This window comes from Poecilia reticulata, chromosome 16 (assembly GCF_904066995.2).
Source record: "Poecilia reticulata chromosome 16, P_reticulata-male-v2, whole genome shotgun sequence".
Taxonomy (NCBI): Eukaryota; Metazoa; Chordata; class Actinopteri; order Cyprinodontiformes; family Poeciliidae; genus Poecilia; species Poecilia reticulata.
Window position 1 is genome coordinate 31,984,843 of NC_088845.1, and position 27,539 is coordinate 32,012,381.

A 27,539-nucleotide genomic window follows, 5' to 3' on the forward strand; every position below is an offset into this window, starting at 1 on the left:
CCTGGAAGGTCACAGTCTTTCGGAAGACGATGACGACGACTTTTCCGCGGGCCAGTGTCCGTCCGCTGCCTCTCCTGTGGGTCAGGACGATGCATCGTTCCTTTCCTTTTGCTGGCGTGCAGCTAATAAGTTAGACGTCGAGTGGCCAACCCCTCCTTCTCAGAAGGTGTCCCGTTTCACTGGATTCTACCTTCCGACGGAGACGGCTGCGGTTAAAAACCGCCTGCCCATGTTCCCAGATTTTGTCTCGGAGCTAACATCGTCCTGGAACAAACCGTTGTCCATGCATGTTATAGTGCCTGGCTACGGGCAGTATGTGGACCTGGAGGGTGCCAACAAAGCGGGTCTGGTTAATTTACCACCAATGGAGGCATCCTTGGCAGCTTACCTGGCGCCATCATACAACCAGGGTGTGGGCGGCTCTGCCACCCTGCCCTCAAAACAATGCAGGTTTTCTGCATCCCAGTTGGAGAAGACCTATCGTGCTCAAGCAGCCACTGCTCACGCCCTGAGCTCGACCACCATGCTTCAAACTTATCAAGCTATGTGCTTATCCGAGCTAGGAGCTCAGATGCCTCCTGATAGCCATCTGACCCACCCTCTTAAATGAGATCATAATCACTGCGGACCATATTCTTCGCACATCCCGCTGTGCGGCGCTCTCACTGGGGAGAGGGAAGGCTTCCACAGTGGTTGCTCAGAGACACCTATGGCTAACGCTTTCTGACATCCCCGATAGGGACAGGGCTATATACTTGGACGAGCCGGTGTCTACGGGTGGGCTTTTTGGACAATCCCTTGATGCAATCCAAGCGAAGTTCGAGCTTAAGAAAAAGCAAACTGAAGCGCTTTGTTGCATCATTCCTAGACGTGACGCTAGGTCCAGGCCCAGCATGAGCGCACGCAAGCCGGTGACGGCACTGGCGCCACCAAAGAGAGCAGCACCACCTGCAGTTCTCAACACTACAATTTCACGGCCGTCAAAAAAGCATACTCACCGCCAGTCGGCTTGGAGCAAAGGCCCTTCTCTGGGTTTTCAACGAGATTTGACGTTTCGAAAGAAAAAGCCTCAGTCATCCTAACGACGTGAGACGGCGTGACAGAAGAGAGGCATCAGAAGCAGGGAGACCTGATTTCTGCTCATTCGTTTATGCGCAAAAGACATCTTGTTTGTTCTGTTCAGGATTCCAGCCCCAAAAGGCGCTGAGTTGTTCTAACAAAGTCTCCCAAGCACAACACCCCAACGCACACACTGGTTGCATCTTTCGCCCCAGGTTTAAGTGGGTTAAATGTTTCTCAAAAAACGAGAGAAAATGTTCGGAATGTTTGTGTAACTGTTCCACGTGTTTCAATAAAGAGTGCAATTCCCTTGCCAAAATATAAAAATCAAAACACTGTGTGCCAAACGTGCACAACAATCAAATGGTGCTGCTCCTCTCCGTTCCAGCAGAGGGCAGCACCTCCTCACCTCCTCAGGTCAACTGTCTGGCTGCACATGTACCTCTTTGGCGTGCATGCGCACTTTTCCCATGAATGAAAAGGACCGTTGCTACGGGTTACCAGTTGCAGTTCTGGATAAGACCCGCTCGGTTCCAATCAGTTATAAACACAACTGTAGGGTCCGAAGCAGGGAAAGTTCTGAGAGATGAAATAAACACGTTGTTGACAAAAGAAGCAGTGCATGTGGTTCCCACTTCAGAAGCAAACAGAGGTTGGTACAGCCACTATATTGTTGTTCCAAAGAAGGGAGGTGGGCTACGTCCCATTCTGGATTTAAGAGTGTTAAACATGCACCTTCGCAAGTACAAATTCAAAATGTTGACGCTGAGACAACTTTTGAACGCCATCAGCCCGGGTTTGCAACAATCGATCTGACGGACGCTTACTTTCACGTAGCAATACATCCAGAACACAGGCGTTTTCTGAGGTTTGCTTTCGAGGGAATAGCATACGAGTACCTGGTCTTACCCTTCGGCCTGTCGCTCGCCCCTCACACATTTACGAAAATTGAGGAGGCAGTGCTAGCCCCTCTCAGAGAAAAGGGGATTCGCATTCTAGCTTATCTGGACGACTGGGCTTTAATAGCCAGTTCCAGAGAGCAAGCTGCAGAACAGCTGCCACAGGTGCTGTCCCACATTCAAGCCCTGGGATTCTCGGTAAACCTTCAGAAAAGTTCACTGAACCTGAGTGAACAGTTCTCATTCCTGGGGCTGGAAATATGCTCCCTGTCAGCTCGAGCTCGTCTCTCAGAGCACCGTGTGACCGCGTTTCATCGGTGCTTTGCTCAGTTTCAGTTGGGGTGCAAACTGCGCTTCCGGACTGTCTTACAGCTGATGGGAATGATGGCCTCCATGATCGCAGTGGTGCTGCTCGGACTGTTAAAAATGCGTCCGATGCAGCGCTGGACACGCTCTCACCGGCTGTGCACGTCACGGCACCTGCACAGAAGGCTTACGATAACTGCTGCTTGCATGTCAGCCCTTCACCCGTGGAGGGAGCTCGGACTGCTGTACCGTGGGTCTCCAAGCGGCAGGGTGTCCTTTCGCAAAGTGTTGTCCATAGATGCCTCTCTGAAGGGGTGGGGGGCAATATGCGATGGCGTAGCGGTGAGGGGGGTCTGGACATTAACCCAATCAAAGCTCCACATTAACTACCTGGAGTTGCGGGCAGTCCTGCTGGCTCTGAGTCATTTTTGCAGGGTTCTGATGAACCAGCATGTTCTGATAAGGACAGACAACACCACTGTGGTGTCCTACATAAACAGACAAGGGGACACTCATTCACTTCCCTTGCTGAAATTGTCTCACAAACTATTGCAGTGGTGCATCATTCATTTTCTGTCTGTCAGAGCAACTCATATTCCTGGGCACCTGAATTTGGGGGTGGATCTACTATCCAGCAGAGACCCACTGGTGAGGGAGTGGAGACTGCATCCATCTGTGGTGGTACAGATTTGGCAACGGTTCAGCAAAGCTTCAGTGGATCTCTTTGCCATCAAAGCCAACACCCACTGTTGCCTATTCTTTTCCATAACGGATCACAGCGCTCCACTGGGAGTGGATGCCCTGGCTCAACCATGGCCCAGTGTGCTTCTGTATGCATTTCCCCCAGTGGAAATGATTCTGCCAGTACTACGCAGATGGGGCCTATCTTTGATTTTGGTGGCCCCTCGATGGCCAGCAAAGTCATGGTATGCAGAAATAATCAACTTGCTAGTAGCGGAGCCTTGGAAACTCCCCGCCCGCCTGGATCTCCTCTCCCAGGCAGGAGGGGAAGTATTTCATCCACACCCAAAATTGTGGATGCTGCATGCCTACCTGCTGAGAGGTCCAGCTTGTTAGCTAGAGGCCTTTCTTTAGATGTGGTTGCAACCATTCAGAGTTCCAGAGCAGCTTCCACGAGGGGTTTATATGCATATAAATGGCGAGTTTTTGAATAGTGGTGTCACAGCAAAAACATTTCCCCCTTCCAGTGCTCCATTGTGGATGTTTTGACATTCCTATAGGAGCTGGTGGATAAAGGTCTGTCTTTCTCCACAATAAAAGTTTACTTGGCTTCCATCTCTGCTTGTCATGCTGGCCTTGATGAAGGGACACCACGTGCTCATCCCCTGGCTGTGCATTTCTTAAAAGGGGTCCGTAGACTGGGACCAGGGATAAAATCTAGCGTTCCTTCCTGGAATCTCACTGTGATCTTGGATGCTGTTTGTAGCACTCCATTTGAGCCCCTTGAGTTGGTTGATTTGAAATTTCTATCATACAAGACAGCTCTGCTTCTTGCTTTGGCAACTACAAAACGGGTTTGGGACCTGCATGCACTTTCAGTGCACCCCTCTTGTGTTCAGTTTTCAGCTTCTGAAAAACAAGGAAGGCTGCATTTGCTGTGCCCAGTGCGTGCACTGCGTCTTTACATCAATGGCACTCAGAATGTGCGACTGTGTGATCAACTGTTGGTGTGTTTTGCCAATCCAGCTAGAGGAAAGGCTCTGTCCAGATAGAGACTCTCTCATTGGGTCGTGCAGGCTATTTCTCTTGCTTACAACAGCAAGGGCCTCCCTTTACCTCATGGTGTGAGAGCACATTCAACCAGGGGTGTAGAGGCATCCTGGGCTCTTTTCAGAGGGGTCCCTGTGAGTAACATCTGCGCTGCAGCCAGCTGGCTTTGACAGCACACTTTTGTTTGATTTTATCGTCTGGATGTGACAGCCCCTTCTGTGGCTCACTCTGTTCTTTCTGCTGGGTTGGAGGTTTCAAACTAACTCAGTGCATTTGTCTCAGGATTGATGGCAGCTCCGCGGGGTGTGTATGTATGTCCCATACTCTATGTGTTGTACCGAGTGAATCGACTGAAAGGGAACGTAATGTTATGCATATAACTACTGTTCCCTGAAGGAGAGGAACGAGGTACAACACCTTTTTCTGCCCCGCTGTTTCAGCTTGGCTCAGTGAAGAGCGGCCATCGAACTGAATAATGACTGTGATGGGGGTGTATTTATATGCAGGCGAGGCCTGTCACCCGTCATCACACGTCATTTGCCTAAAGGCGTGATTAAAGGTGTCTTCAGTTAGGCCACACGGGGGCATGATATCCCATACTCTATGTGTTGTACCTCGTTCCTCTCCTTCAGGGAACAGTAGTTATATGCATAACATTACGTTTTCTGCTCGTTTGTGATTGGTTGTTTCTGACCCAGTGGTGTAATTCTGCAGAGAACAGGGAGGGGGCAGAGGAGCTTGATATTTTTTCAGAGCTTATCTGTCTTATGTTGGGACAGCAAAAGTCTTAATACACATGTAAAAAGTTTTTTTCTTGTTTGTTTGGTTTTTTTGTTTGTTACATGCTGCAATTTTAAGTAAATGTTTAATGTGAGAGTCCACTGTCTGGTGGAGGTTGAACGTGAAATATGAACGTCTCAGAATTACGTGGCTGCAGTCCAACAGAGAGAGCAGAACCCAGCAGCTTTCACCGCTAGCCCGATGATTTTAATTGTTTTTCAGGTTATATAGCTAGGTATTTAATTTCTGACCATCATGCTCATCCGGGTGAGTGTTGGTAGTTGTGCGCTGCTATACCTGCTGTCTGATCGCTCCAGATGTCTTTTACCTGCAGTTAGCCTCGATAAATCACTGTACTCCGTCAATGCTTCTTTTCTAAATGTCATGTTAAATTCATTGTATTGATGCATTTTGATGCCCTGCACCTCCGAGATATTTTTCTGTCACAATGGTAAAGTTCCACACGACATTGTGCCATTGATTGGCAACAAGAGACAGTGATCGGCGCTCACCGATCACACACATTTTCACGGAAATCAGCCAATCAATTAGCACAGCTCTACTCAAGATGTGTTAAACAGGTGTTAAATATTCATATGTATGTTTAAATTACTTACACAAATTAACCAAATCTACAACTAAGAATGACTCATAATTAGGGGTGCTGAGCGCATGAAATGCATCTGCTGGGTCATCTCATTCTCACTAAAAAAAGAAAACAGGGTTCGATCAGCAGATTAACTCAAACCCACTGATTAAAAATAATCAACAGGTTTGATTATTTTATGGTGATCAAGGTCTGTATGCAATCACATGTACGTAAGTAGCACCACAATTACACGGCACAACGTAATTGTGGAGCGTTTTGGTTCTGATGGAGAACAATGCCAATGGAAGGATTGAGAGGGAGTGATTCATCAGAGATCATATTGATCTGCTGGGAAATATTGATAATGTTTTAGTAGCAGCTAGATTGCCTGGACTGATCATCCTGGATCTCTGAGCAAAACTTAAAGCAGCCGTGTGGTACCGGTACCGGTCCAGCTGCAGTCATCCTTCAATTGAGCCACCCGCTTTATGAATTCGCCTTTATGGGCAGAAATCATCTTTATTCTGTAAATATACAACTTCTGCACATGATTCTACTATTTAGAATAAACGTCCACATTCCCAATCAAAGGACTCTCTGACACGCTGTATGTCTTTAAATCCCAGCTGGAGGTTCTACTGTTCTAACCAGCATTTGCACGATCTTTTTATTTATTTATTTAATTTTGATAATATTTGCTTTTGTGAGGTGACCTTGTGCCCTGAAAACACATTTTACATAAAATATATAATTATTATTATTATAAAATACTTATACTGCTACAAACAAGGTCGTTGCCATGGTTATTGCTTCACGTGGTGGCAGACTTCCAGGTATTCATACTAATTTACAAATGTATTTAAGGGAGGCGACAGGGTGGACCAGCAGCTGTGCTCTATTTCCCACAAATTAGGATTTATAAAGGAAAGGTGCGTGGCCACATGCGCACGGCTTTATGTATCCGGATTTTTTTTGTGCGCCGCACTTTTCTACATTTTTCCATACTCCAAGTTTTAGTGTGAAAACTGCACATTCTTTTATGCATGAGGCCCCAGATGATGATGTTGTGGTTTTGTAGTGTTAATTGAAAATTTCTGAGGTAACTACATATGTGGAAATAATATAAGTTCCATCTTAAACAAACTATTTTCTTGAGTAACAGAATGGGAAACTGTCTTTAGTTTAGGTAACAGACAGACAACTGTGTAGTAATTATAACCAAGCATAGACGTCTGGCTCATTTCTAGATAAAATTTTAAGGCATGTGTCAAACTTTAGGCATACCTATTTCTGGAGCCCTCTAAATCTCAGAGGGCCACAAAAATAGAATCACAGTTGTGTGCTTAAATATTATTTTATAAGTTAAACTATTTATTTGTATTGATGTGGTCCAATTTAAAAATGTATTTGACATCTTTGCCCTAAGGTGCCACCTTCACCAATAACTATGATAGTACAACACCCTCCTCAGGCACGTGCAGAGGGGGGGGGATAAGGGTGCTTGAGCACCTGCCCCTTTTGCTCCTTGCCCCCAAGTGCCTTTTTGGTCAAATTTTTCTTTTTTTTTTTGTTGGTATTATTATTTTCTAAACTCTCTTCTGACACATAATAACATGTACTAAAATTATTATTATTATTATTTTTTTTGTACAACATAATAAGCCGGTCACTTTTGACGTTTTGCCCATGATGCAATTGCCTCTCGCACAGTGAGATAAAGCGGCTAACTGGAGCTCAACGTAGCGAACATTCCAGATTACAGAACAGTTTTTGGTGAATTAAAAATAAAAGTTTTTGGTGAATAAAGTGGAGTAGTCTTGCTGCTTGTCAGATGACGGAAAACGTTGAACATATTGTTTCTGCTTCAGCACGGAGTCGCGGTTTAAGCAGAGAGGTAATGAAATAGAACAGACACTGACAGGCCTCTGCGTCTGCCTTTCTCTGAAGAACTACTGAGCAGGAGGAGACAGCCAGGTGAGGAAAAACTGATCTATCAATTCAGTATTTTTATCATACAGACTAAATTAGGCTGTTGTTGTTGTTGTGCTATTAGCTAGCTGCTAGCTAACGACTTTGTTAGCAAAGCAAGATAAGTATAAAGCTTCTTCACTGTATCGTTAATGATAGTCATTCTAAAGTATTGCTTATGCAATAGGGGGCACATCGCCTGTCCAAAATCTATGTATGAACCTTTACCGCAATGATAGATGGGGGTTCTGATGCTGGCTGTCGGCTTCTATCTAACACTTCTGATAATGCTGATACTACTGTAGGAGCATTAACAATGTTATTTAAGATATTAGTTGCCTCTGTGAGTCGCTGCCGCTCAGCTATTTTTCTGTCCGTGAAAACCCGCCTTCTTCTGCCTGGGGTCTAATCAGAAACTGGGATTTTAAGTTAACTTCTGTTGCATTCTAGTTTGATAGTACATGTGAGAGGGTTTGCTAGGCAACAGTGCTCAGTTTTGTCAATGTGAAGTTCATTCTTACGTTGATGTTTGGATAATTTCTTTGGGACAAACTGGTTGCTATCAAGGTTCAATTTCAAATGTATTGGGTTCCGATGTCCACTGTAGTGGAGGCATCATATTTCAAAAATAATAATTTTTCTCCAAAAATAATGTTTTCAGTATTCTAATTACCTTACAAAGATTGTAGAATTTAAAAAAATGGTCATTGGACAATATTTTTTTTCCTGGTAGTCAGAATATCTTGCTAAATTGCAGGTTAGAATATTGCAATACTTTCCTATAACAAAATAGACCTGCAGAAAGAAATTACTAATAAAATATCTTACAGTCGTATGCTTTATATAGAGATTTTGCTTAGCTTTGATTGTATATCTCACAATTTTGTAATTTATCATTGTTTATTAAACTCTGAAAGCTGTGTGGTTTTGATAATATTCTGTCCTAGAATGCGGTTAGATGTGCCCTTTTTATTATTTTGAGCACCTGCCCCTTTAGGTTAGAAAGAGACCACTGTCTCTGCATGGCCCTGACCCTCCTGAATGATACTATTCAGGAGAAAGAAAGTTTTGCATCCAGAGAAGAACGCATTTTGCTGCAAATTGTACAACTGTATGAGAAATGTGTCCTGTACTGACAAAGTCTTAAAGGCCACTAAGACAGGAAAAACACGTCATGCATAAAAGAATGCGCAGTTTTCAAACTAAAACATGAAGTACGGAAAATTTGGAAAAGTGCGGCGCACAAAAAACATCGGATGTATAAAGCCGTGCGCACGCACGTGGCGGCGCACCTTTCCTTTATAAATCCTAATTTGCAGGAAATGGAGCACAGCTGCTGGTCCGCCCTGTCGCCACCCACAAATACATATTAATACAAATTAGTATGAATACCTGGAATTCTGCCACCACGTGAAGCAATAACCATGGCAAGTCCTTGTTTGTAATAGTATAAATATTTATAATAATAACTATATACTTTATTTAAAATGTGCTTCAAGGGCACATAATGTCACCTCACAAAAATAAAAATATGTTTTAAAGAAAAAAAAAGTCCAAATAAAAAAATAAAAAAAAATAGATCATGTAAATGCCTGTTTGAACAGCAAAACGTTCAGCCAGGATTTAAAGACCGCGTCAGAGAGTCCTCTGAGTGGGGAATGTGGACGTTTACTCTAAAGCAGTGGTCCCCAAACTTTTTCCTGTGAGGGCCACTTAACTTTTCCCTTCTCTGGTCGGGGGCCGGAGTCAGATTGTAACAGAAAAAGTGTGAAAATTGCAGGAGTGCCCAAATGTAAAAATTTATTGTTTTCCAGAAAGCACAATCAAATAACCCTCTCTGGGTTCTTCGCAGAAAAAATCCAGGAAATAACACTATTTATGAAATAAATACCATATTTTCCGGACTACAAGCCACAGATATCTGACGCTCTAGGTTTTCCACAACGATGCAGCAGCAGCAGAGGGGCTGCGGACACCCAAAATTTGAGTCATAACAGGTCAATTGAATATCACATTTATTAGGGTTGAAAAATAAAAAGTTGCCAAGTTTAGATTTAACTGAACTGATTACGGTAGTTTCCGAACGGTAACTGTAACAGTAAAAGTGCTGATCCTTCGTGTTGCTACTAGCATGTGCTAAATGAAAATGGGCACTTTCTTCTTCTTCTTTAGATTTCAACAGCAGCTTGCATCCATTATTGTTGCACTACTGCCTTCTATTGGATCCTAATATCTATACCTCAAATTCTCATGATTCCAGTATTATTAAAAAAAAAAAACACCTTCTTTTTCCCCTCAATGCTATTTAACTGATCAACAACATTCTTAAATTTCAATTCCCTATTAAAACCTAATTCCGTTTTAATGGACGCTTTCTTCTTTGATTTCCAATTTTGACTTCCAATGACTCACTTTCTGCTAAAGAGCCCCCTGGTGGTTGAAAAAAAATCCACATAAAAGCCTCAAGGTTCAAAGCTTAGGAAAAAAGTAGCGGCTTATAGTCCGGAAAATACGGTATATGAAAAAAAATCTAAATGCTCTCCGGTATTGTTCAGGGGGCCGGACCAAATGTGGAGGCGGGCAGGTGCGTAAAATATGAGACCGCACATTTTTTGTGCGCACGTCGGTTTATGCATGAGGCCCCAGATTTGCAATTTAGAATTCACTCGGGGACAAACACTGAGTTATGTAAAACTGAAAATGGACTATTTGTCCTTAATGTCTATTTTTGGTGGGGGGAGCTTCCAAGCCCGAGAACATCTTTCCAAATAGGAAGTATGAGGTTGGCAGCATCATATTGTCTCAGCACTTTGGAATTGTCTTTGCAAAGATAGTACTTACGTGGTCCATCAGCTCTTTAACAATGCCATTCCACTGGCCCGTATTCTCATCCTGTGCACCATATTTTCCATCTTCCACCAGGCGAATCTCATATGTAAAGCCCAGGATGTTTGCCAGCTCTCTCAGTAGGTCAATGCAGTAGCCTTCAAAACGGTCGTTTCCATAAAGTGGGGTGTCAGATTTCTTGAACATCACATATGGCTCCTCCTGTCAGGGCAAATAGTGAAAAGATTAGTCCCTGAAACACTTGGTATCTTTTAGACACTGTTAAGGCCTGTCTGAAAGTTCTTCAACAAGGGAAATTGACTTTTTAAGCAGTGCAAAGTAAAAAAAAAAACACTGGCTTGGCCAGTGAAGCAAGTGTGATACTGCTGTGTACATGTGCTTGGCAGAAGAAACTCCTGTTATTGATGTAGGATGGGTGCAAAGTGAGACATGGCCATAATAACAGATAATCTCTCCATATCAATGACTTTGGTCCTCTCAGACACATAAGACTAGCTTTGGTCCCAGGCCCAGCTTTCTGGAGACGACATTCCTTGTCAATAAGATATGTTGATAGATGGATACAAAAACACAGAGCAGAAGCTGGTACATTCTCTTTGTTCACATGAACAGCTGCCAAGATTGTTAATGTCTTTTTTTTATACCGTTTCCTCTCTACCTCTATTGAACAGTTCCTCCACTCCGTGTCCCTCCACAAGCCTTCTCTCCACTTTACATCTGTCTTTGTTAGCCTTAGACCCCCTTGTCTCTCTGAGACATAAATCACAAAATATGCCCCCAGGTGAAAAAAAAGTATACTTTAGTATATTTCATCCATCCATCTATTTTCTTCCGCTTATCCGGGGTCGTGTCGCGGGGGCAGCAGCTTCAGAAGGGAGGCCCAGACTTCCCTCTCCCCAGCCACTTCTTCCAGCTCCTCCGGAGGAATCCCAAGGCGTTCCCAGGCCAGCCGAGAGACATATTCCCTGCAGCGTGTCCTGGGTCTTCCCCGAGGCCTCCTCCCAGTGGGACGTGCCCGGAACACCTCTCCAGGGAGGCGTCCAGGAGGCATCCTGATCAGATGCCCGAGCCTCAACTGGCTCCTCTCGACATGGAGGAGCAGCGGCTCTACTCTGAGTCCCTCCCGGAGGACCGAGCTTCTCACCCTATCTCCAAGGGAGAGCCCAGCCAACCTGCGGACGAAACCCATTTCGGCCGCTTGTATCCAGGACCTCGTTCTTTCGGTCATGACCCAAAGCTCATGACCATAGATAGGGTGGGAACGTAGATCGACTGGTAAATTGAGAGCTTTGTGTTTTGACTCAGCTCTCTCTTCACCACGACGAACCGGTACAACGCCCGCTTCACGGCAGATGCTGCGCCAATCCGCCTGTCGATCTTCCGCTCCCTTTTTCCCTTTTTTGTGAACAACATCCCCAGATACTTAAACTCCTATACTTGAGGCAAGACGACCCCCCTGACCTGGAGAAGGCACTCTACCCTTTTCCGGTTCAAAACCATGGCCTCGGATTTGGAGGCACTGAGCCTCAACCTGGCCGCTTCACACTCGGCCGCGAACCGCTCCAACGAGAGCTGCAGATCATGACCTGATGGTGACCTGATGAAGCCAATAGAACCACATCATCCGCAAAAAGCAGAGATGTGATCCTAAGGCCACCAAAATGGATCCCCTCAACAGCCCGGCTGCACATAGAAATTCTGTCCATGAAAGTAATGAACAGAATCGGTGACAAAGGGCAGCCTTAGACGAGTCCAACGCTCACTGGAAACGAGCCCGACTTAGTGCCGATAATTTGGACCAGACTCTGACACTGGTCATAAAGGGACCTGACAGCCCGTATCAAAGGGCCCGGTACCCCATACTACCGGAGGACCCCCCCACAGGGCTCCCTGAGGGACACGTTCGAACGCCTTCTCCAAATCCACAAAACACATGTAGACCAGTTGGGCGAACTCCCATGCACCCTCCAGGACCCTGCTGAGGGTGTAGAGCTGGTCCAGTGTCCCACGACCAGGAAGAAAACCACACTGCTCTTCCTGAATACGAGGTTCGACTATCCGACGGACCCTCCTCTCTTGGAGCCCTGAATAGACCTTACCAGGGAAGCCTAAGAGTGTGATCCCCCTGTAATTGGAACACACTCTCTGGTCCCCACTTTTGAACAGGGGGACCACCACCATAGTCTGCCAATCCAGAGGAACTTCCCCCGATGTCCATGCGATACTGCAGATTCGCGTGAGCAAACACAACTCTACACCATCCAGAGCTTTAAGAAACTCCAGGCGGATCTCATCCACCCCCGGGGGCCTGCCACCGAGGATCTTTTTAACCACCTCGGCGACCTTCTCCCCAGAGATTGGAGGGCCCGACTCAGAGTCCCCAGGCTCAGCTTCCTCAATGGAAGGCATGCTGGCGGGATTGAGGAGGTTTTCGAAGTATTCCGCCCACCGGCCCACAACGTCCCGCGTCGAGGTCAGCAGCACATCATCCCCACTATAAACAGTGTTGGTACTGCACTGCTTCCCCCTCCTGAAATGCCGGATGGTGGACCAGAATCGCCTCAAAGCCGTACGGAAGTTTTTCTCCATGGCCTCTCCAAACTCCTCCCACGCCCGAGTTTTTGCCTCATTAACCACCCGAGCCGCATGCCGCTTTGCCTGCCAATACCCATCAGCTGCTTCTGGAGTCCCACAGGCCACAAAAGCCCGATAGGACTCCTTCAGCCTGACAGTATCCCTCACCGAAGGTGTCCACCAACGGGTTTGAGGGTTGCTGCCGCGGCAGGCACCGACAATCTTGCGGCCACAGATCCGATAAGCTGCCTCAACAATGGAGGCACGGAACATGGTCCACTCAGACTCAATGTCCCCAACCTCCCCCGGAACGTGTTCGAAGTTCTGCCGGAGATAGGAGTTAAAGCTCCGCCTCACAGGGGACTCCGCCAGACATTCCCAGCAGGCCCTGAGTACACGTTTGGGCCTGCCAGGTCTGATCGGCATCTTCCCCCACCAACAGAGCCAACTCACCATCAGGTAGTGGTCAGTGGACAGCTCCGCACCTCTCTTCACCCGAGTGTCCAAGACATGCCGCCGCAGATCTGATGACAGAGTCAATCATCAAACTACGGCCGAGTTCAGATTGGGTGGGCCGTTCCTCCCAACCACGCCCCTCCAGGTCTCACTGTCATTGCCCACATGAGCGTTGAAGTCCCCCAGTAGATCAAGGGAGTCCCCAGGAGGGGCACTCTCCAGTACCCCCTCTAAGGACTCCAAGAAGGGTAGGTAATCTGAACTGCCGTTCGGCCTATAAGCACAAACAACAGTCAGAACCCGTCCCCCCACCCGTAGGCGGAGGGAGGCTACTGTCTTGTTCACCGGGGTAAACCCAAACGTACAGGCGCCGAGATGGGGAACAACAAGTATGCCCACTCCTGTCCGGCGCCTCTCACTGTGGGCAACTCCAGAGTGGAAGTATGTCCAGCCCCTCTCAAGGAGACTGGTTCCAGAACCAGAGCCATGCATTGAGGTGAGACCGACTATTTCTAGCCGGAACCTCTCAGCCTCGCATACCAGCTCCGGCTCCTTCCCCACCAGAGAGGTGACATTCCACGTTCCAAGAGCCAGCTTCTGCAGCCGAGGATCAGACCGCCAGGGTCCCCTCTCTTAGCCGCCACCCATCCCACACTGCACCCGACCCCTTTGGCCCCTCTCATGGATGGTGAATTTAATTGTGAATGAACAAGTATCTTTGTTTTATTTAAGCAGATCCAGTCAAAACCACTAAGAGATTAAATGTAAAGACATTTCACATCAGCAGCAGCAGCATGTTCATACTTCACATAAATGTCTTTCTTTTTCAAATCATTGCACCATCAGTCCAAGGTAAAAGCAGTCTTTTTCCCTTTTACTTGTCTCCATGGTGATAACAATACTGCTTCGAATCATTTCAAATCTCCACAAGTAGTTTACTGTGGCCTTCCCAATACTGTGTGCAGTAGGACCACAGTCAAGAAGGATGGAAGAATAAGTACTCATCCTTTTCAATTGTATTTCTTATTTCTATTTTCAAAATCAGACATCCGTCCATCCATCCATCCATTTTCTTACACCCTTGTCCCTTAGTGGGGTCGGGAGGGTTGCTGGTGCCTATCTCCAGCTAACGTTTCGGGCAAGAGGCGGGGTCACCCTGGACAGGTCGCCAGTCTGTCGCAGAATCAGACATCATTAAATAGGTTTTTTTTCCCCATAATTGTCTTAACCCTACTGTTATGTTCGTTTCTGAGGTACAGCAACAATGTTCGTCGATCAATTTGACCCAGGGAGTGTTTAATCATGCAATAGTGTCAGAAACCAAAAATTCCTCCAAAACATTTTGGTATCTGATTATCAACTCCAATACTAACCATTTAAATCAACATTTGTGCAAGAATGCTTTTTATTTCTCACAAATAAAGGATCAATGATGACAAATTACTCATTTACTCATTTGGACATAAAAAATGGAATTAAAATTTTTTTATGTCCACTGAAAAAAATCTCCAAACAAAAAAACAATAATTTCCTTGAAATTGATCTTTTGTAAAAAAAAAACAAAACAAATTAAGATCAAGTCATGAAGAGAGTATTTATGTTTTCCCCAATTTCTGCTCAGTATCCACTCAGTGTGGGTGGAGTTTGCCCACGGGAACAGAAAAGGTTCCCGTCAAAAGTTGTATGAACACCTGCTTTCTCGCAGTTTCCTAGTGAAGTAAAGAGAATAGTGAAAAAGTGGGCTTGTGTGTGTGCACGTGTGCATGTATCTCAACATACAGTCATCAATGAGGCTCTAATGAAATATAATGCCCAGAGGAATCCTCTTGTAGATGCAACATTACTGATAGCGTAAATTACTTATAATTATATAAATAAAATAGCATATCTTGGGGGTGGGGGGTATAAGCGTACAGTCAGACCTCCGCCCCCTTCTTGAAATACACGGTCTGTCCCCCACCCCCCCCTCTCAGCACTCAACGGTACACTAGACCCCCTTACAATCTCTCATTTGACCCCCAGCCCTTCTAACTATACGCTACCCCCCTCCCCCGCACTCTAACGATATGCTAGCCCCCTCCCTCAACGTCTCTCCTTCATTCCTCTCTCAACCCCCGCTATTCCCCCTTCTAAGGATACGCTAGCCCCCCCTGTCTACCCCCCCAACTTCTCTAGTTCTTCTTCGAAACTCCCCCCATTCTTCATTACATTTAACCCCCCCCCCTTGCTCTGACTGTAGCAGCGGATGACCAAAAGTTTCCGGTATTCTCAAATCCAAAACTTGTCAAGGGTTGTCAACGTTAATTGCGAACTGCAGTGGAGAAAGTACTTGAAAATGTACTTAAGTAAAAGTGCAAATACAGACAAAAATGTACTCTAGTAAAAGTAAAAGTACCACATTAACATTTGTACTTAAGCAAAAGTAAAAAAGTACTGGCTTTTAAAAATACTTAAGTATTAAAAGTAAAAGTACTTGCTGAACGTATTACCTAGTCGCTAACACAGTGCACCTATCGTATTTAATTTTAATAGATCAGTAATGTGCCATTTTAATGAAAAATGCCACAGATAAAGCATGTTTTTATTATGTTTACTCTCTGTAACATAGTTTAGACTTAGATATGTGATTCTATGCATCATAATTTCAAGGATGGAAACATCCTGTCTCCTGTCCTAACACAGCATGAACTTCACTTTTTTGCCACTAGTGGCTTTTATTTTGAAAGAAATCCAACAAAAAGGGGATGAAAAGAAGGTGCGTGGGGGAGGACACACAACCAAGGAGACACATAGCAGTGTTGTAGTCAAGTACTCATGTTTCCTATATGTCATTGAATTTGAACGTTCATGTATTAATGTCCTAAAAGGTCCAGGCCCTAAAAAAGTGTGTAAACCCTTTCTGATGCAGTCCCCTCATGTTAATCTGCCCTCAGCGTACTTCTTCTTCCACAGTGGTGAGAGCAGTAGACCAAGACATAATATTGTTTAGTCTTCAGAAGGCAAACAAGATCTGAATATCCATGTGCAGAGTGTTCTGCTGCCCAACTCACCCTAAATACACAAATAAATTCAGAGACACCCCACCCAATTGTCTTTAGGAGTGAGGCTGACTGCTGACAATCGATGGTGCATCGTTACTTAAACAGTCAGGGAGAAGCTGAGTAACTCTGTAAAACAAAGCTAATTCACAAGTCCATTTTTCTCCAACCAATTAAAACAATAGATTTAGTTTCTCAGCAAAAAAATAAATAAAAAAATAACAAATCTAATGATGCTTCTTTAAGTTGTTCTAAGACATTTACTTTGATTACTTTTCAAGTGAGATGGCTGAAGGAAAGAACAAAGCCAACCCTCCAGAAGAATACAGTATACAATAAAAGACTCCCCATTGGTTTAAAAGGAAAAATATAGACAAAGAAAAAGTTGTTCTGGTATTTCACATGTATACTCTGTGAAATGTATATATGAGCATAGATACTAAGCATAGATCGGTAAAGTTATGCTGTAGAATATTTCTGTTTAATCCAGTGTATAAACCTGTAATTTGTTTTCTCCACAAAAAGAAAATCTGTGATGATGCATAACTTTAAAAAGTTCATTCATCAAACACCACACTTTAAATAATAAAGTAAAAAGATCATCTCCACACATCTGCTGTAAAAAGTATGTGCAGTACAAACATCTTTTGTTTTTACTTCTACAAACACTAAAGAACAAAAAAAATTGTTGATATTAAATTTAACATTACATATTAATGAACATTTACATGAAAATGTTTCAGATTTTAGTCTGATTTCCTGCTAAGTGCAGTCACTTAGCAGGTTGACGTCATTCACAAAATCAGACATAAAACAAAACATAAAATTAACATTACTCTAACACACCTGTAAAAACTCCTTTTTGCGCATTGTCTGCATTATGCCTGTCAATGGGACAAGTACTAGAACTTATTATTATGTCTAAACAAAGTGCCATCCTCATTTATTTAGAAACAACAAAGAACAAGGAACACAGGTGGGTTTAACCCTTGTGTTTACAAATGGGGTCCAACCGACTCCACACCCGTATCACTTGTATCATTTGCCTCAGTCCCCGTACGTTTGCGTCAGTCCTCGCATGCACAAGGGTTAAATACACAGGGGAAACAAGGAACAGGTGTAACTAATCAAGGGGACAACACAGAGACTAGAACACAGAAACCTAAATAAACACACAAAAACGCAAATCCCTACAGAGACTCAGAAAGAATGCCACATATGGGAGAGTTCCAAGGCAATGATCACTTTAAAAAAAAAACACAATCTTCATTAGCACCAAAATATGAAAGATTAACACAAAAAACTAAATCATCTTTGTTTCACAAAATAGTTTCTTAGTACAGTTTTTCTAACTCGCTTTGGTGCATTTCTGAGAACAGAATTGGAATTCTCAAAACTATTTGTTCAATCTTCAAATAGTTTTGTCACTTGTGCACATCAAAAAAGCAGTTTGTAACATGTAAAATGTTTGAACAGGTTGTCATAATGTCAAGTTCCCATCAAATGTTTTTTAGAAGTCTGTCCTGAACTTGATTCCAGGTGAATCCTGAGTTTCTTCAAAGTAAGAATTAGATCAACCAATGATCAACCAGTTTTCTGAAATAGTTCAAAGGTACATCCCATGAACTATCAAATGGCAAGCATAGTGTATACAGCCAGAGTACAACGTAATAGAAGGACAAGGATTTGGATGGCATCAACAGCCAGGAAGAAGAGGATGAAGAGCGAGGCTGTGACAGTGGAGTCAGAGAGCAAAAAAGAATAGTCAGAAGAGGCTGAGGACATAATGCCACTTAACATCACTCCATCAACAGGATATGGTTTGCCATCCACAACAGGATGCAGACATGATTCCTCTCATCCTGCTCTTCATTCTTTAACCACCTAGAGAAATTTTTCTTAACATGGAGATGGAAAGTCTAACAATGTATAGTTTTCCTTAAAGAGATTGTCTTGTGTTCCTATAGCTCTTTTAGTTTTTTTCTTTGTGCTCTGCTTTCTGCATTACAGTGTCATAGTCTGCCAACACATTACACTAAAATCATGGATGTGAATTTTGTCCAGTTTCTTGCCATTGATACCCCACCATTACGATTTACAATTTTTGAGAGAAGTGGTGAGGATTTTGAGAATGAAACTTTTTTTGCAAGTAATATGTGCTGTTTTATTGTTTGTACAATTTTTTTGAGAAATGCATTTACTATTTTGCAAATGTTGAAAATGATTTGAGAAATGCACTAAAGCAGCTGAGAAAAACTGAAATGAAATGGATCTCTTAGGGCTGTAACATATGTATATGGTCTGTGCACTTTGTTAAAGAATGGCAAATTTACACTTTCCTTTGGCGTAACAACGCACTATTTTGCCATAGCCTTGCACTCTCATCTTTTTATCTGAGGTGTTTTGTTCCAACCCACGAGCCCAGAGATACCATCAAGACATGCATCAACAATATACCAGTAGAAAAAGATACAAAGATTTGAAGAGGTTGGGGCAGATGAAAGTCAAACCAATCACTGGTTTTTAAGGGTCATCATCTGACTTTTAAAGACATCCAGAATCCCCAGCAGTACTAGTCCACACAGAGAAAAATAGACATCAAGGTTTGGCCTTCAGAAGGAAATGTTCATCATACATATTAATCTAAATTTACCCACAGACTCACAGATTTAGATTTACAATTATTTTCATTCAATAAATAATTTTGTGTCAGATACAGGCATCTCTGAAAAAATAGACATAATTTTTTTAGATGTTGTCTTTAATCATATTTTAACAAAAATAGCTTGTTGAAAAGGATCTAGTCTACCCTAATATTCTTACATTTGCTGACTAGCTTTTATTCTTTCTCCATGGATATTTACAACTAGGTGTGGGTGGTATGGTTACAGAGTACACTGGTGTCAGTTAATGACAGACACCAACTGCCGCTTTTTTAGAGTGAGAAACAGGGTGGAATTTTGACCCCAAAATAATTTTGAAATCGCTCTCTTGGCCGCAAAACTTGTGCTATTGGTATGAAAGTTGGTCAGGAAATTGCACAGAATGCCTGCTCCGGTAAAATGTTTTCGAAATTTCTCTAGGGCTTACGGTTTTCTGTCCAGGTGCTTCAAAGCAAAGTGATGGGACATGACCAACTGACGCTCCTCCTCGGTGTTTTATATAGGTTTTTGAAAAATTACTGACCTCAGCGGACACCATATTTCTCTCATCAGTGCAATTACTGTGAATGACCTACAGATATAAATCACAGGACTATCGGAGACGCCAAATAGCCTTTCAAAATAAAAACCTGCATATTCCTCTCACGTCAGTGCACCGCCATAGGCGGTGCAATAATATTTAGCATTTTTTTACCTTTTTTTTCGCTCAGGATAGTGAACTGCCTTGCTGCGCACAAACATTAGCACAAACATTAGCATTTCACCGCCCTTGACTATATGCTTCAAACAGTTTTTGGATCACTCTTACAGATCTTGAAGAGGAAGGAGATGTTCGGACTGCTTTGTTCAGAAAAACTACTGCATTGTTGTTCGGACTGGTTTTTTTAGTGAAACTGGCTGGCTCAAACAGATATTGTCTCCCCCCTGTGTGTCTCTCTTACAGCTGGCACCCTGTGGCCTAATTACCATAGCAACAGAACACAGGCCACAGCTGCTGATTCAAACCACAAACATTCAGTTAAAGCAGAGGGCTAGTATATAAGTCGTTTAACACAACCACTGTTAAACATTGGATTAGTGTGGCCATTTAGAATGATGCTTAATAAAATGTTCAAAATAAAAGCCTTGATCATTTTTACATCCTGCAATTGCTCTATTGGTGATTAAAAAACTGGTGTTACCGAATCAATATTACAGACTGGATTAGGGTGGCCATTTAAAATGAAGCTTACTGAAAATTTCAAAATAAAAGCCTTGACCTTTTTTACATCAGGTAATTGCTCCTTTGGGCTTTATGGGACTAGTTTAAACGAACCACAGTTACACATTTAATTATTATAGTCATTAAAATAAAGCTTACTAAAACTTTCAAAATAAAAGCCTGCTTATTCCTCCTACATCAGTGCACCACCATAGGTGGTGCAATAATATTAGCCTCTTTTATGTTTGTTTTTTTGTCTTTCAGGATAGTGAATTGCCTTGCACAGCAAGGCAGTTCACTAGCACAAACATTAGCAATTTTCCACCCTTGACTATATGCTTCAAACGGTTTTCGGATCGCTGTTACAGACCCTGAACAGGAAGGAGATGTTTGGACTGTTTTGTTCAGAAAAACTAACTGCTTCAAACAGTTAGAATCTGTTTCTCTCTTTGTGTCTCACTCACACGATAGTTTAGCTGCTCTTTAGAACTACAATGACTGAAGGTCAGAACTACAACATGGCGGAACTCTCAGATACCACAAATTAGGGCTGAGTTGGCATTTAGAACTACTTGCTGTTTGGGGCATTATATAGCTGGACTGTTACACGTTACACGTTAATGTGGCCATTAATCCAATGTGTAATAAAAATGAAGCTTACTGAAAATTTCAAAATAAAAGCCTCGACATTTTTCACATCAGGTAATTGCTCCTTTGGGCTTTATGGGACTAGTTTAAGTGAACCACAGTTACACATTTAATTATTATGGTCATTAAAATAAAGGTTACTAAAACTTTCAAAATAAAAGCCTGCCTATTCCTCTTACATCAGTGCAATAATATTGGCCTCTTATGTTTTTTTCCCTTTCACTGCTGGCACCCTGTGGCCTAATTACCATAGCAACAGAACACAGGCCACAGCTGCTGATTCAGAATACTAACACATGGCCATCTAAGTAGTTCTAACTATGGTAAACATTCAGTTAAAGCAGAGGGCTGGTTTAACACAATCACTGTTAACACATTGGATTAGTGTGGCCATTTACAATGAAGCTTAAAATTTTCAAAATAAAATCCTTGATCATTTTTACATCCTGCAATTGCTCTATTGGTGATTAAAAAACTGGTGTTACCAAATCACTTTTACAGACGGGATTAGTGTGGCCATTTAAAATGACGCTAACTAAACATTTCAAAATAAAATCCTTGACCATTTTTACATCAAGCAATTGGTCTTTTGGGCCTTACATGACTGGTTTAACCAAACCACTGTTACACATTGAATTAATGTGGTCATTAAAATTAAGCTTACTGAAACTTTCAAAATAAAAACCTGCATATTCCTCTCACGTCAGTGCACCGCCATAGGCGGTGCAATAATATTTAGCTTTTTTTTTACCAGTTTTTTTGCTCAGGATAGTGAACTGCCTAACATTAGCACAAACATTAGCATTTCACCCCCTTTGACTATATGCTTCACACGGTTTTCGGATCACTCTTACACATCCTGAACAGGAAGGAGATGTTTGGACTGCTTTGTTCAGATAAACTAACTGCTTCAAACAGTTAGAATCTGTTTCTCTCTTTGTGTCTCACTCACACGATAGTTGAGCTGCTCTTTAGAACTACAATGACTGAAGGTCAGAACTACAACAAGGCGGAACTCTCAAATAGCACATAGGGATGAGCTGGCATTTAGATCTACTTGCTGTATGGAGAATTATATAGCTGGATTAACCAAACCACAGTTACACATTGGATTAGTGTGGCTATTGTAAATAAAGCTTACTGAAAATTTCAAAATAAAGGCCTTGACATTTTTCACATCAGTTCATTACTCTTTTGGCCTTTATGTGACTGGTTTAAACAAACTACTGTTACACATTAAATTGGTGTGGTAGTTAAAATGAAGTTTACTGAAAGTTTCAAAATAAAAGTCTGCATATTTCTCTCACGTTAGCCTTTTTTATGTTATTTATTTCTCAAGATAGTGAACTGCCTTGCGCAGCAATGCAGTTCTGTATTCCCCTGAATTCTCCTGTATTCCCCTGAAGTTAGTGCACCGCCATAGGCGGTGCAATAATATTAGCCTTTTTTATGTTTTTTATTCTCAGGATAGTGAACTGCCTTGCACAGCAAGGCAGTTCATTAACATTAGCACAAACATTAGCATTTCACTGCCTTTGACTAGTGCACTAGCACTTTTACCTAAAGTTAGCTATTAGCTAATTTCCTCATTAATTAGACATGTGTAGCATACTGAATGGAGCATGTAAAATGAAAACAACATGGTCTTGTTGCTCCTGCCAGGATTTTGGCTAATATTAGCATATTGGCTAATATTAGCTTATGCATTAATTTTATGATAATGAATGGTACAAGTACAGCTTATTCAACATGCTTCTGCCTCTCCACAGCTTATTGACTACGTTGCAGCTTTCTTTAGCAATAATGCTAATTTTTAGCATCATAACGCTGGGTCAAAGCCAACGGGCACACTTTGGCATGCCCCTTTAAAATTTCTGCAGGAATTTTCTAGTTATTTGTTGTAATCTAGATCTGTCCCAACTGTGAATCCTTTTGGGATTAATTGTTGCAGTATTGTATTGTGTAAATGGCATAAAAATGTATAAGGTTCTTATTGTGTCACTGTGATTGAATTGTAAGTATTTGAAATGACACTGACTAGGTTGCTGCATTCACTGGCCTTGTATGTTCCATTTACACGTGTCTAGACCTTGTAGATGTGTTGTTCAGCACCCTAATTCAGCATTTCCCACTCAAAAAGACCAGTTGGACCAGATCCAATGCGGAACAGCAGAAATGGCTTAGGAAACACAAACATCAGTTTAGAGCAGATAACTAAAGTAAGCATTTGTAGCATTTATAAGTCCAATCTGTGTTTGCATATTCTTGGAAAACTCAAAGGTAACCAAGATTCTGTGTATATTTGTGACTGGTTTTCACCTATATGCACATAAATAAAACCTAAGTTGTTCCTCTAGAAGCTGAATTGGGTGTACTTCCTGCTCTTTAGGACATTGCAGAATTCCTTATCCAGCCTAGAGGCACTCTATTTACCCTGCAACATTATGCCAGTGATTTCCAAAGTAGATAAACTGTTGATAGGCCAAGATCCTATCAGTAATTACATCATGTTTTATAGTTCATAATCCTTGAGAAAATGATGAGAAGCTGCATGAAAGTGTGCATCAATCAAATGTAACAAACCCAATTATTGTCATCCTTCCCTCCTTTTTCCTCTCTGCTCACAGCCATCACACAGCTCCCCATGACTCAATCCTGATATGGCAATTACAGCTGCAGAGAGTCTTTGCTAATAACTGCAATCTAATCACTTCACAGTGTGTGTGGAAGGAAAGAAGGCCCAAGATAAATAATGACAACCCACAATTTACTTTACAATGTTATTTTTATGCTTGCTTCCTGAATAACAGGATCATCACTGGCTTTAATTCAGCTTGGAGTTTCTTGACTCAGTCAAGAAACTCCAAACAAACTCCAACTCCAAGCTCCAAGTTTATTTCCTTTGCCATGCCTTTTGGAAGGCCCAGAGTCTGTGATTCTTGTTTGCATTGATAAAAATGTGAAAAGATGTCCAAAAACAGGAGTGTAAATAAATCAAATAGCTTATGCAACTCTATGATAAATAACAGCTGTTTTTTTAATGCCCGGTGCTACAATTAGGATTTTTTTTTCTACTAAATGCAATCTAAAGCAACTCTTTCTGCAGAGGCTAAGCCAATGCTTTAAGCCACTGAGGTGGTACACCGGGGTAAAGTTGACATGCTGATTACCTTGTCAACTGAATTAAAATCAGAGCCGTGTTTGATCGTTGCTCAAGTCATCCATTTATTTTCTTTGTATCTTGGCAATGATCATCAAAGCCAGAAAATGTATCTTTTATAACAATTCCATTCATCAACCACTTGTTGACAGCATCAGCGTTCAGCGGTCAAAAAACTGTTTCCCCTGTTCAGGTGGAACACCCGTCTTCACCAACAAAGGTTCCTATCAAATAGATTGCTAATGAACCATGGGACCCAATACCATTCACAAATATGTTCATTCATAATCTGCTCCTACACTTTCAGGTCACATTGTTAAATACCAATCTGATTTAAAAAGAAAAGGGAGATATGTCAACCTGCTAAGACAAAAAAAATTTATAACTTGACTAGATTTACAGATTAATTTTCAACCTGCTGTGGAACTTGCTAAATTCACTGGTAAACTATTGGAATTTACAACCATGGCTGCCACCATAGCTAATATGACTAAGTTTACGTAGAGAAACAAACAGACACAAAAAGATTAAATAATCGTCCAGCAAAACCAGACATTTTTTAAATTGTACATGTCATCAAGTGAAATAAGCATTTGATCCCCATTGCCGTTAGGACATCAGGATCAGATTTCCTGTCATTGTCCAGCAAGTTTGCACATTTCAGGAGGGAAACTTCAATTTCCTGGAAAACCCAGTTGTAGGTCCCTCCAATAACTTTTTGTGGGAGTGAGGCTCGAACACTGACTGGGTCACTCCATAACCTTATGTTGTTCTTCATTAGCAGCTTGTTGCTTTGTTTGAATGTTTTCTTTGTCACACACATGCATTATAAGTTTTTATTTTTTTTATCACTTTTTAAAAAAATATTTTTTTGGCTCTAGTGGCCTTTATTTGATAGTTAATTGACAGGAAAGTGGGTAATGACAGAAGAGGGAGGACATGCAGCAAAGGTTGCCAAGGCCGGGATTTGAACCTGCGACAGCTGCGTTGAGGACTAAGACCTCCATTTGTGGTTTGTGGTTAACCCCTGCGCCACCACAGTAGACCCCAATGCATTATAAGTTTTGATGTGATTTGAGTTATTTATTTCAAACAGGTTTTTGGAAACAAGAAAACAAGCAATAGGACAGAGAAAACATGCATATATAAACAAGAACAAAATAATGTTTGTTCTGTTTGAAAAGGAGTAAGAAGAAGTGAACACTTACTTAATCCTACCCCTTACCTCAATTTAATGAAGTTAGAAAAGTTCTTGCTCAATATTTTATGGAACATGTCAACATAAATTTGCCCTGGAGCAGCTGGAGCGGCCATCCATCCTTAGCAAAAATTCAGTCTGAAAGTCTCCACACCTATAGTTGAACTTTGGGGATAATTTTCTTTGGTTCTGACTCAACAATTTTGTTCATCTGAACATAGCAGGTTGAGCTGCTATGTTAGAGCTACAATATTCTTATAATTGTAATTATTAATTACTTACAACCTGAGATGGACCAGTACACATTTCTTGCTGCAATAATAACTCACTAATGGCAGTCATTATTGCACATAACTGCCCATTATTATGTTATACCTTCATTAGGTACAACATAATGATAGACTATTGCTTTCAAAACTGACTTAAACCCTTTGCTATCAGATTGGCCTCTGATAGAACCTGTGTCATTATTGTAAATCAAAGTAGTAGACTTTGTGAGTTTACTGAGTCACAAAGACAGAATATAAAATATATTAAAACAATAAAAACAGCTGTACAGTAAGGGCAACGTGTCAACACAAACACCATCCATCCATTATCATACATGCTTATCCCTAGTGGGGTTGTAAGGGTTGCTGGTATCTATCTCCAGTGGTCTCTCCAGTGGCGAGATGAGGGGCTGGACAGGTTACCAGTCCATCGCTGGACAACATAGAGACATAGAGTCACTCACTGCCTGAATTATTGTGCGGAGGTGTTGACTGACATGTCGCATATATGGGACAACGCTTTGTCCAAAAGCGATGTGACATTCAGAAACAGTCAATTCTTCTGCACGGCTCTTTACTTAATAGATAGGACTGGAGTGTTACTTTCTGAGAGCCGTTGTTGTATCAGATTACTATACGCTGTCAGAATAGCATACATGCAGTCAGTACCATGAGTACCATGCCTGCGCATGCACATTAAGAAGTCCGACGTCAGAGGAGCTGTCAGTTCACCATATACAGCAAGTTATGATGAAAATAAGTCACTAAATTGTTTTCAGTGATGACTATATAGATGTGCTGTCATGGTTTCAAAGTGTATTTAAAGCAAGGTCTGGCTGCAGCTGGAGTCAGCTACAACACATGCCCGTGTAAAACTCAACCTACTTAACCGCTAAGTCAAGATGCCATACAAATGTTAATAACAAAGTGTATGACGATCTACATGATTCTATGTTGCTGATTAAATGAAATCTTATGGTAAGGACGTGTCTGACAGATATAGCAGTTGTTCTGACAGATATCATACGCTGTCAGGATAGCATACATGCAGTGAGTACGCATGCCAGCGCATGCGCATTAAGAAGTCCGACCGTCAGACGAGTTGTCAGTTCAGCATACGCAACAAGTTATGACGAAAATAAGTCATTAAATTGTTTATGATATAATATGATAAATAGATAGATAATCATGCGTTGTCGTGGTTTCAACGTGTATTTAAAGCAGGGTCTGGCTGCAGCTGCAGTCAACTACAACGCACGACCATGTAAAACTCATTAACCTACTTAACCGCTAAGTCAGGATGCCATATAACTGTTAATAACAAAGTGTATGATGATCTACGTCATGATTCTATGTTGCTGATGAAATAAAATTATATGGTAATGACAGCGTATGCATGTCGTGAGCTAAGCGTACGACTATCTGACAACATATGCTGATCTGACAGAACACCGTGAGTTTGTGCTAAGCGTATGACGATCTGACCTGACAGAACACCCGTTCTCTGTTCTTGTTATGCTCTGTGTACACTGCATCATTATTTTATTTAATTATGTATGTTGATATTTAAATTAACAAATAACTTAAACACAAGAACAAAAGAGCATGCACAGAATGCACATTGCTCTTTGATTGTTTTTGTTCAAAGTGGCAGCTGTAATGTCTGCCATGGTGTCAGACTACCTGGCTTCATGTACGGGGAGAGAGAGTGAAAATGGTCACGATGAGCGCCTTCTGTTTGGTTACTTCTTGCTTGTTGCTCCTTGGTCAGTATTCATAGTTGAGCGTTATTTACCGTCAGGGCTTTGCCTCAATTGCTATGTTTAATGGTGCAGACAGTGGTGGTTTCTTACATGAGCAATATGGGCAAATGCCCAGGGCGTTATCTTTTCAGGTATGGCACGAGACCATCACACATTGTAGCACAGAGATGGAATATTTAATATTGGTCAAATGTATTAAGTATTTAATATCTAGGTGTTTTTATGGGAATATGGATCTTTCAGATCATTTTGAGAAGCAATTTTGGTCATATTTTACATTTTATTGTGTCATGTAGCACGGGGCGCTGGTCTTGGTCTCGACTTCCCTCGGTCTTGGTCTTGACTTGGTCTCGACTTCCCTCGGTCTTGGTCTTGACTTGGTCTCGACTT

The 27,539-nt window shown here is 42.2% G+C and overlaps 1 protein-coding gene across 7 annotated transcripts in view; it reads right to left on the reverse strand.

The window, feature by feature from the left end:
* Positions 1-27,539, reverse strand: part of LOC103478802 (glutamate receptor, ionotropic, kainate 2) — a 549,772-nt gene that overhangs the window by 150,468 nt on the left and 371,765 nt on the right. For all 7 annotated transcript variants that reach the window (XM_017309432.2, XM_081616747.1, XM_008432853.3 and 4 more), the window contains one exon: positions 10,174-10,380. In XM_017309432.2, coding sequence (XP_017164921.1) covers positions 10,174-10,380 — 207 coding nt within the window. The remainder of the gene's footprint in view (positions 1-10,173; positions 10,381-27,539) is intronic.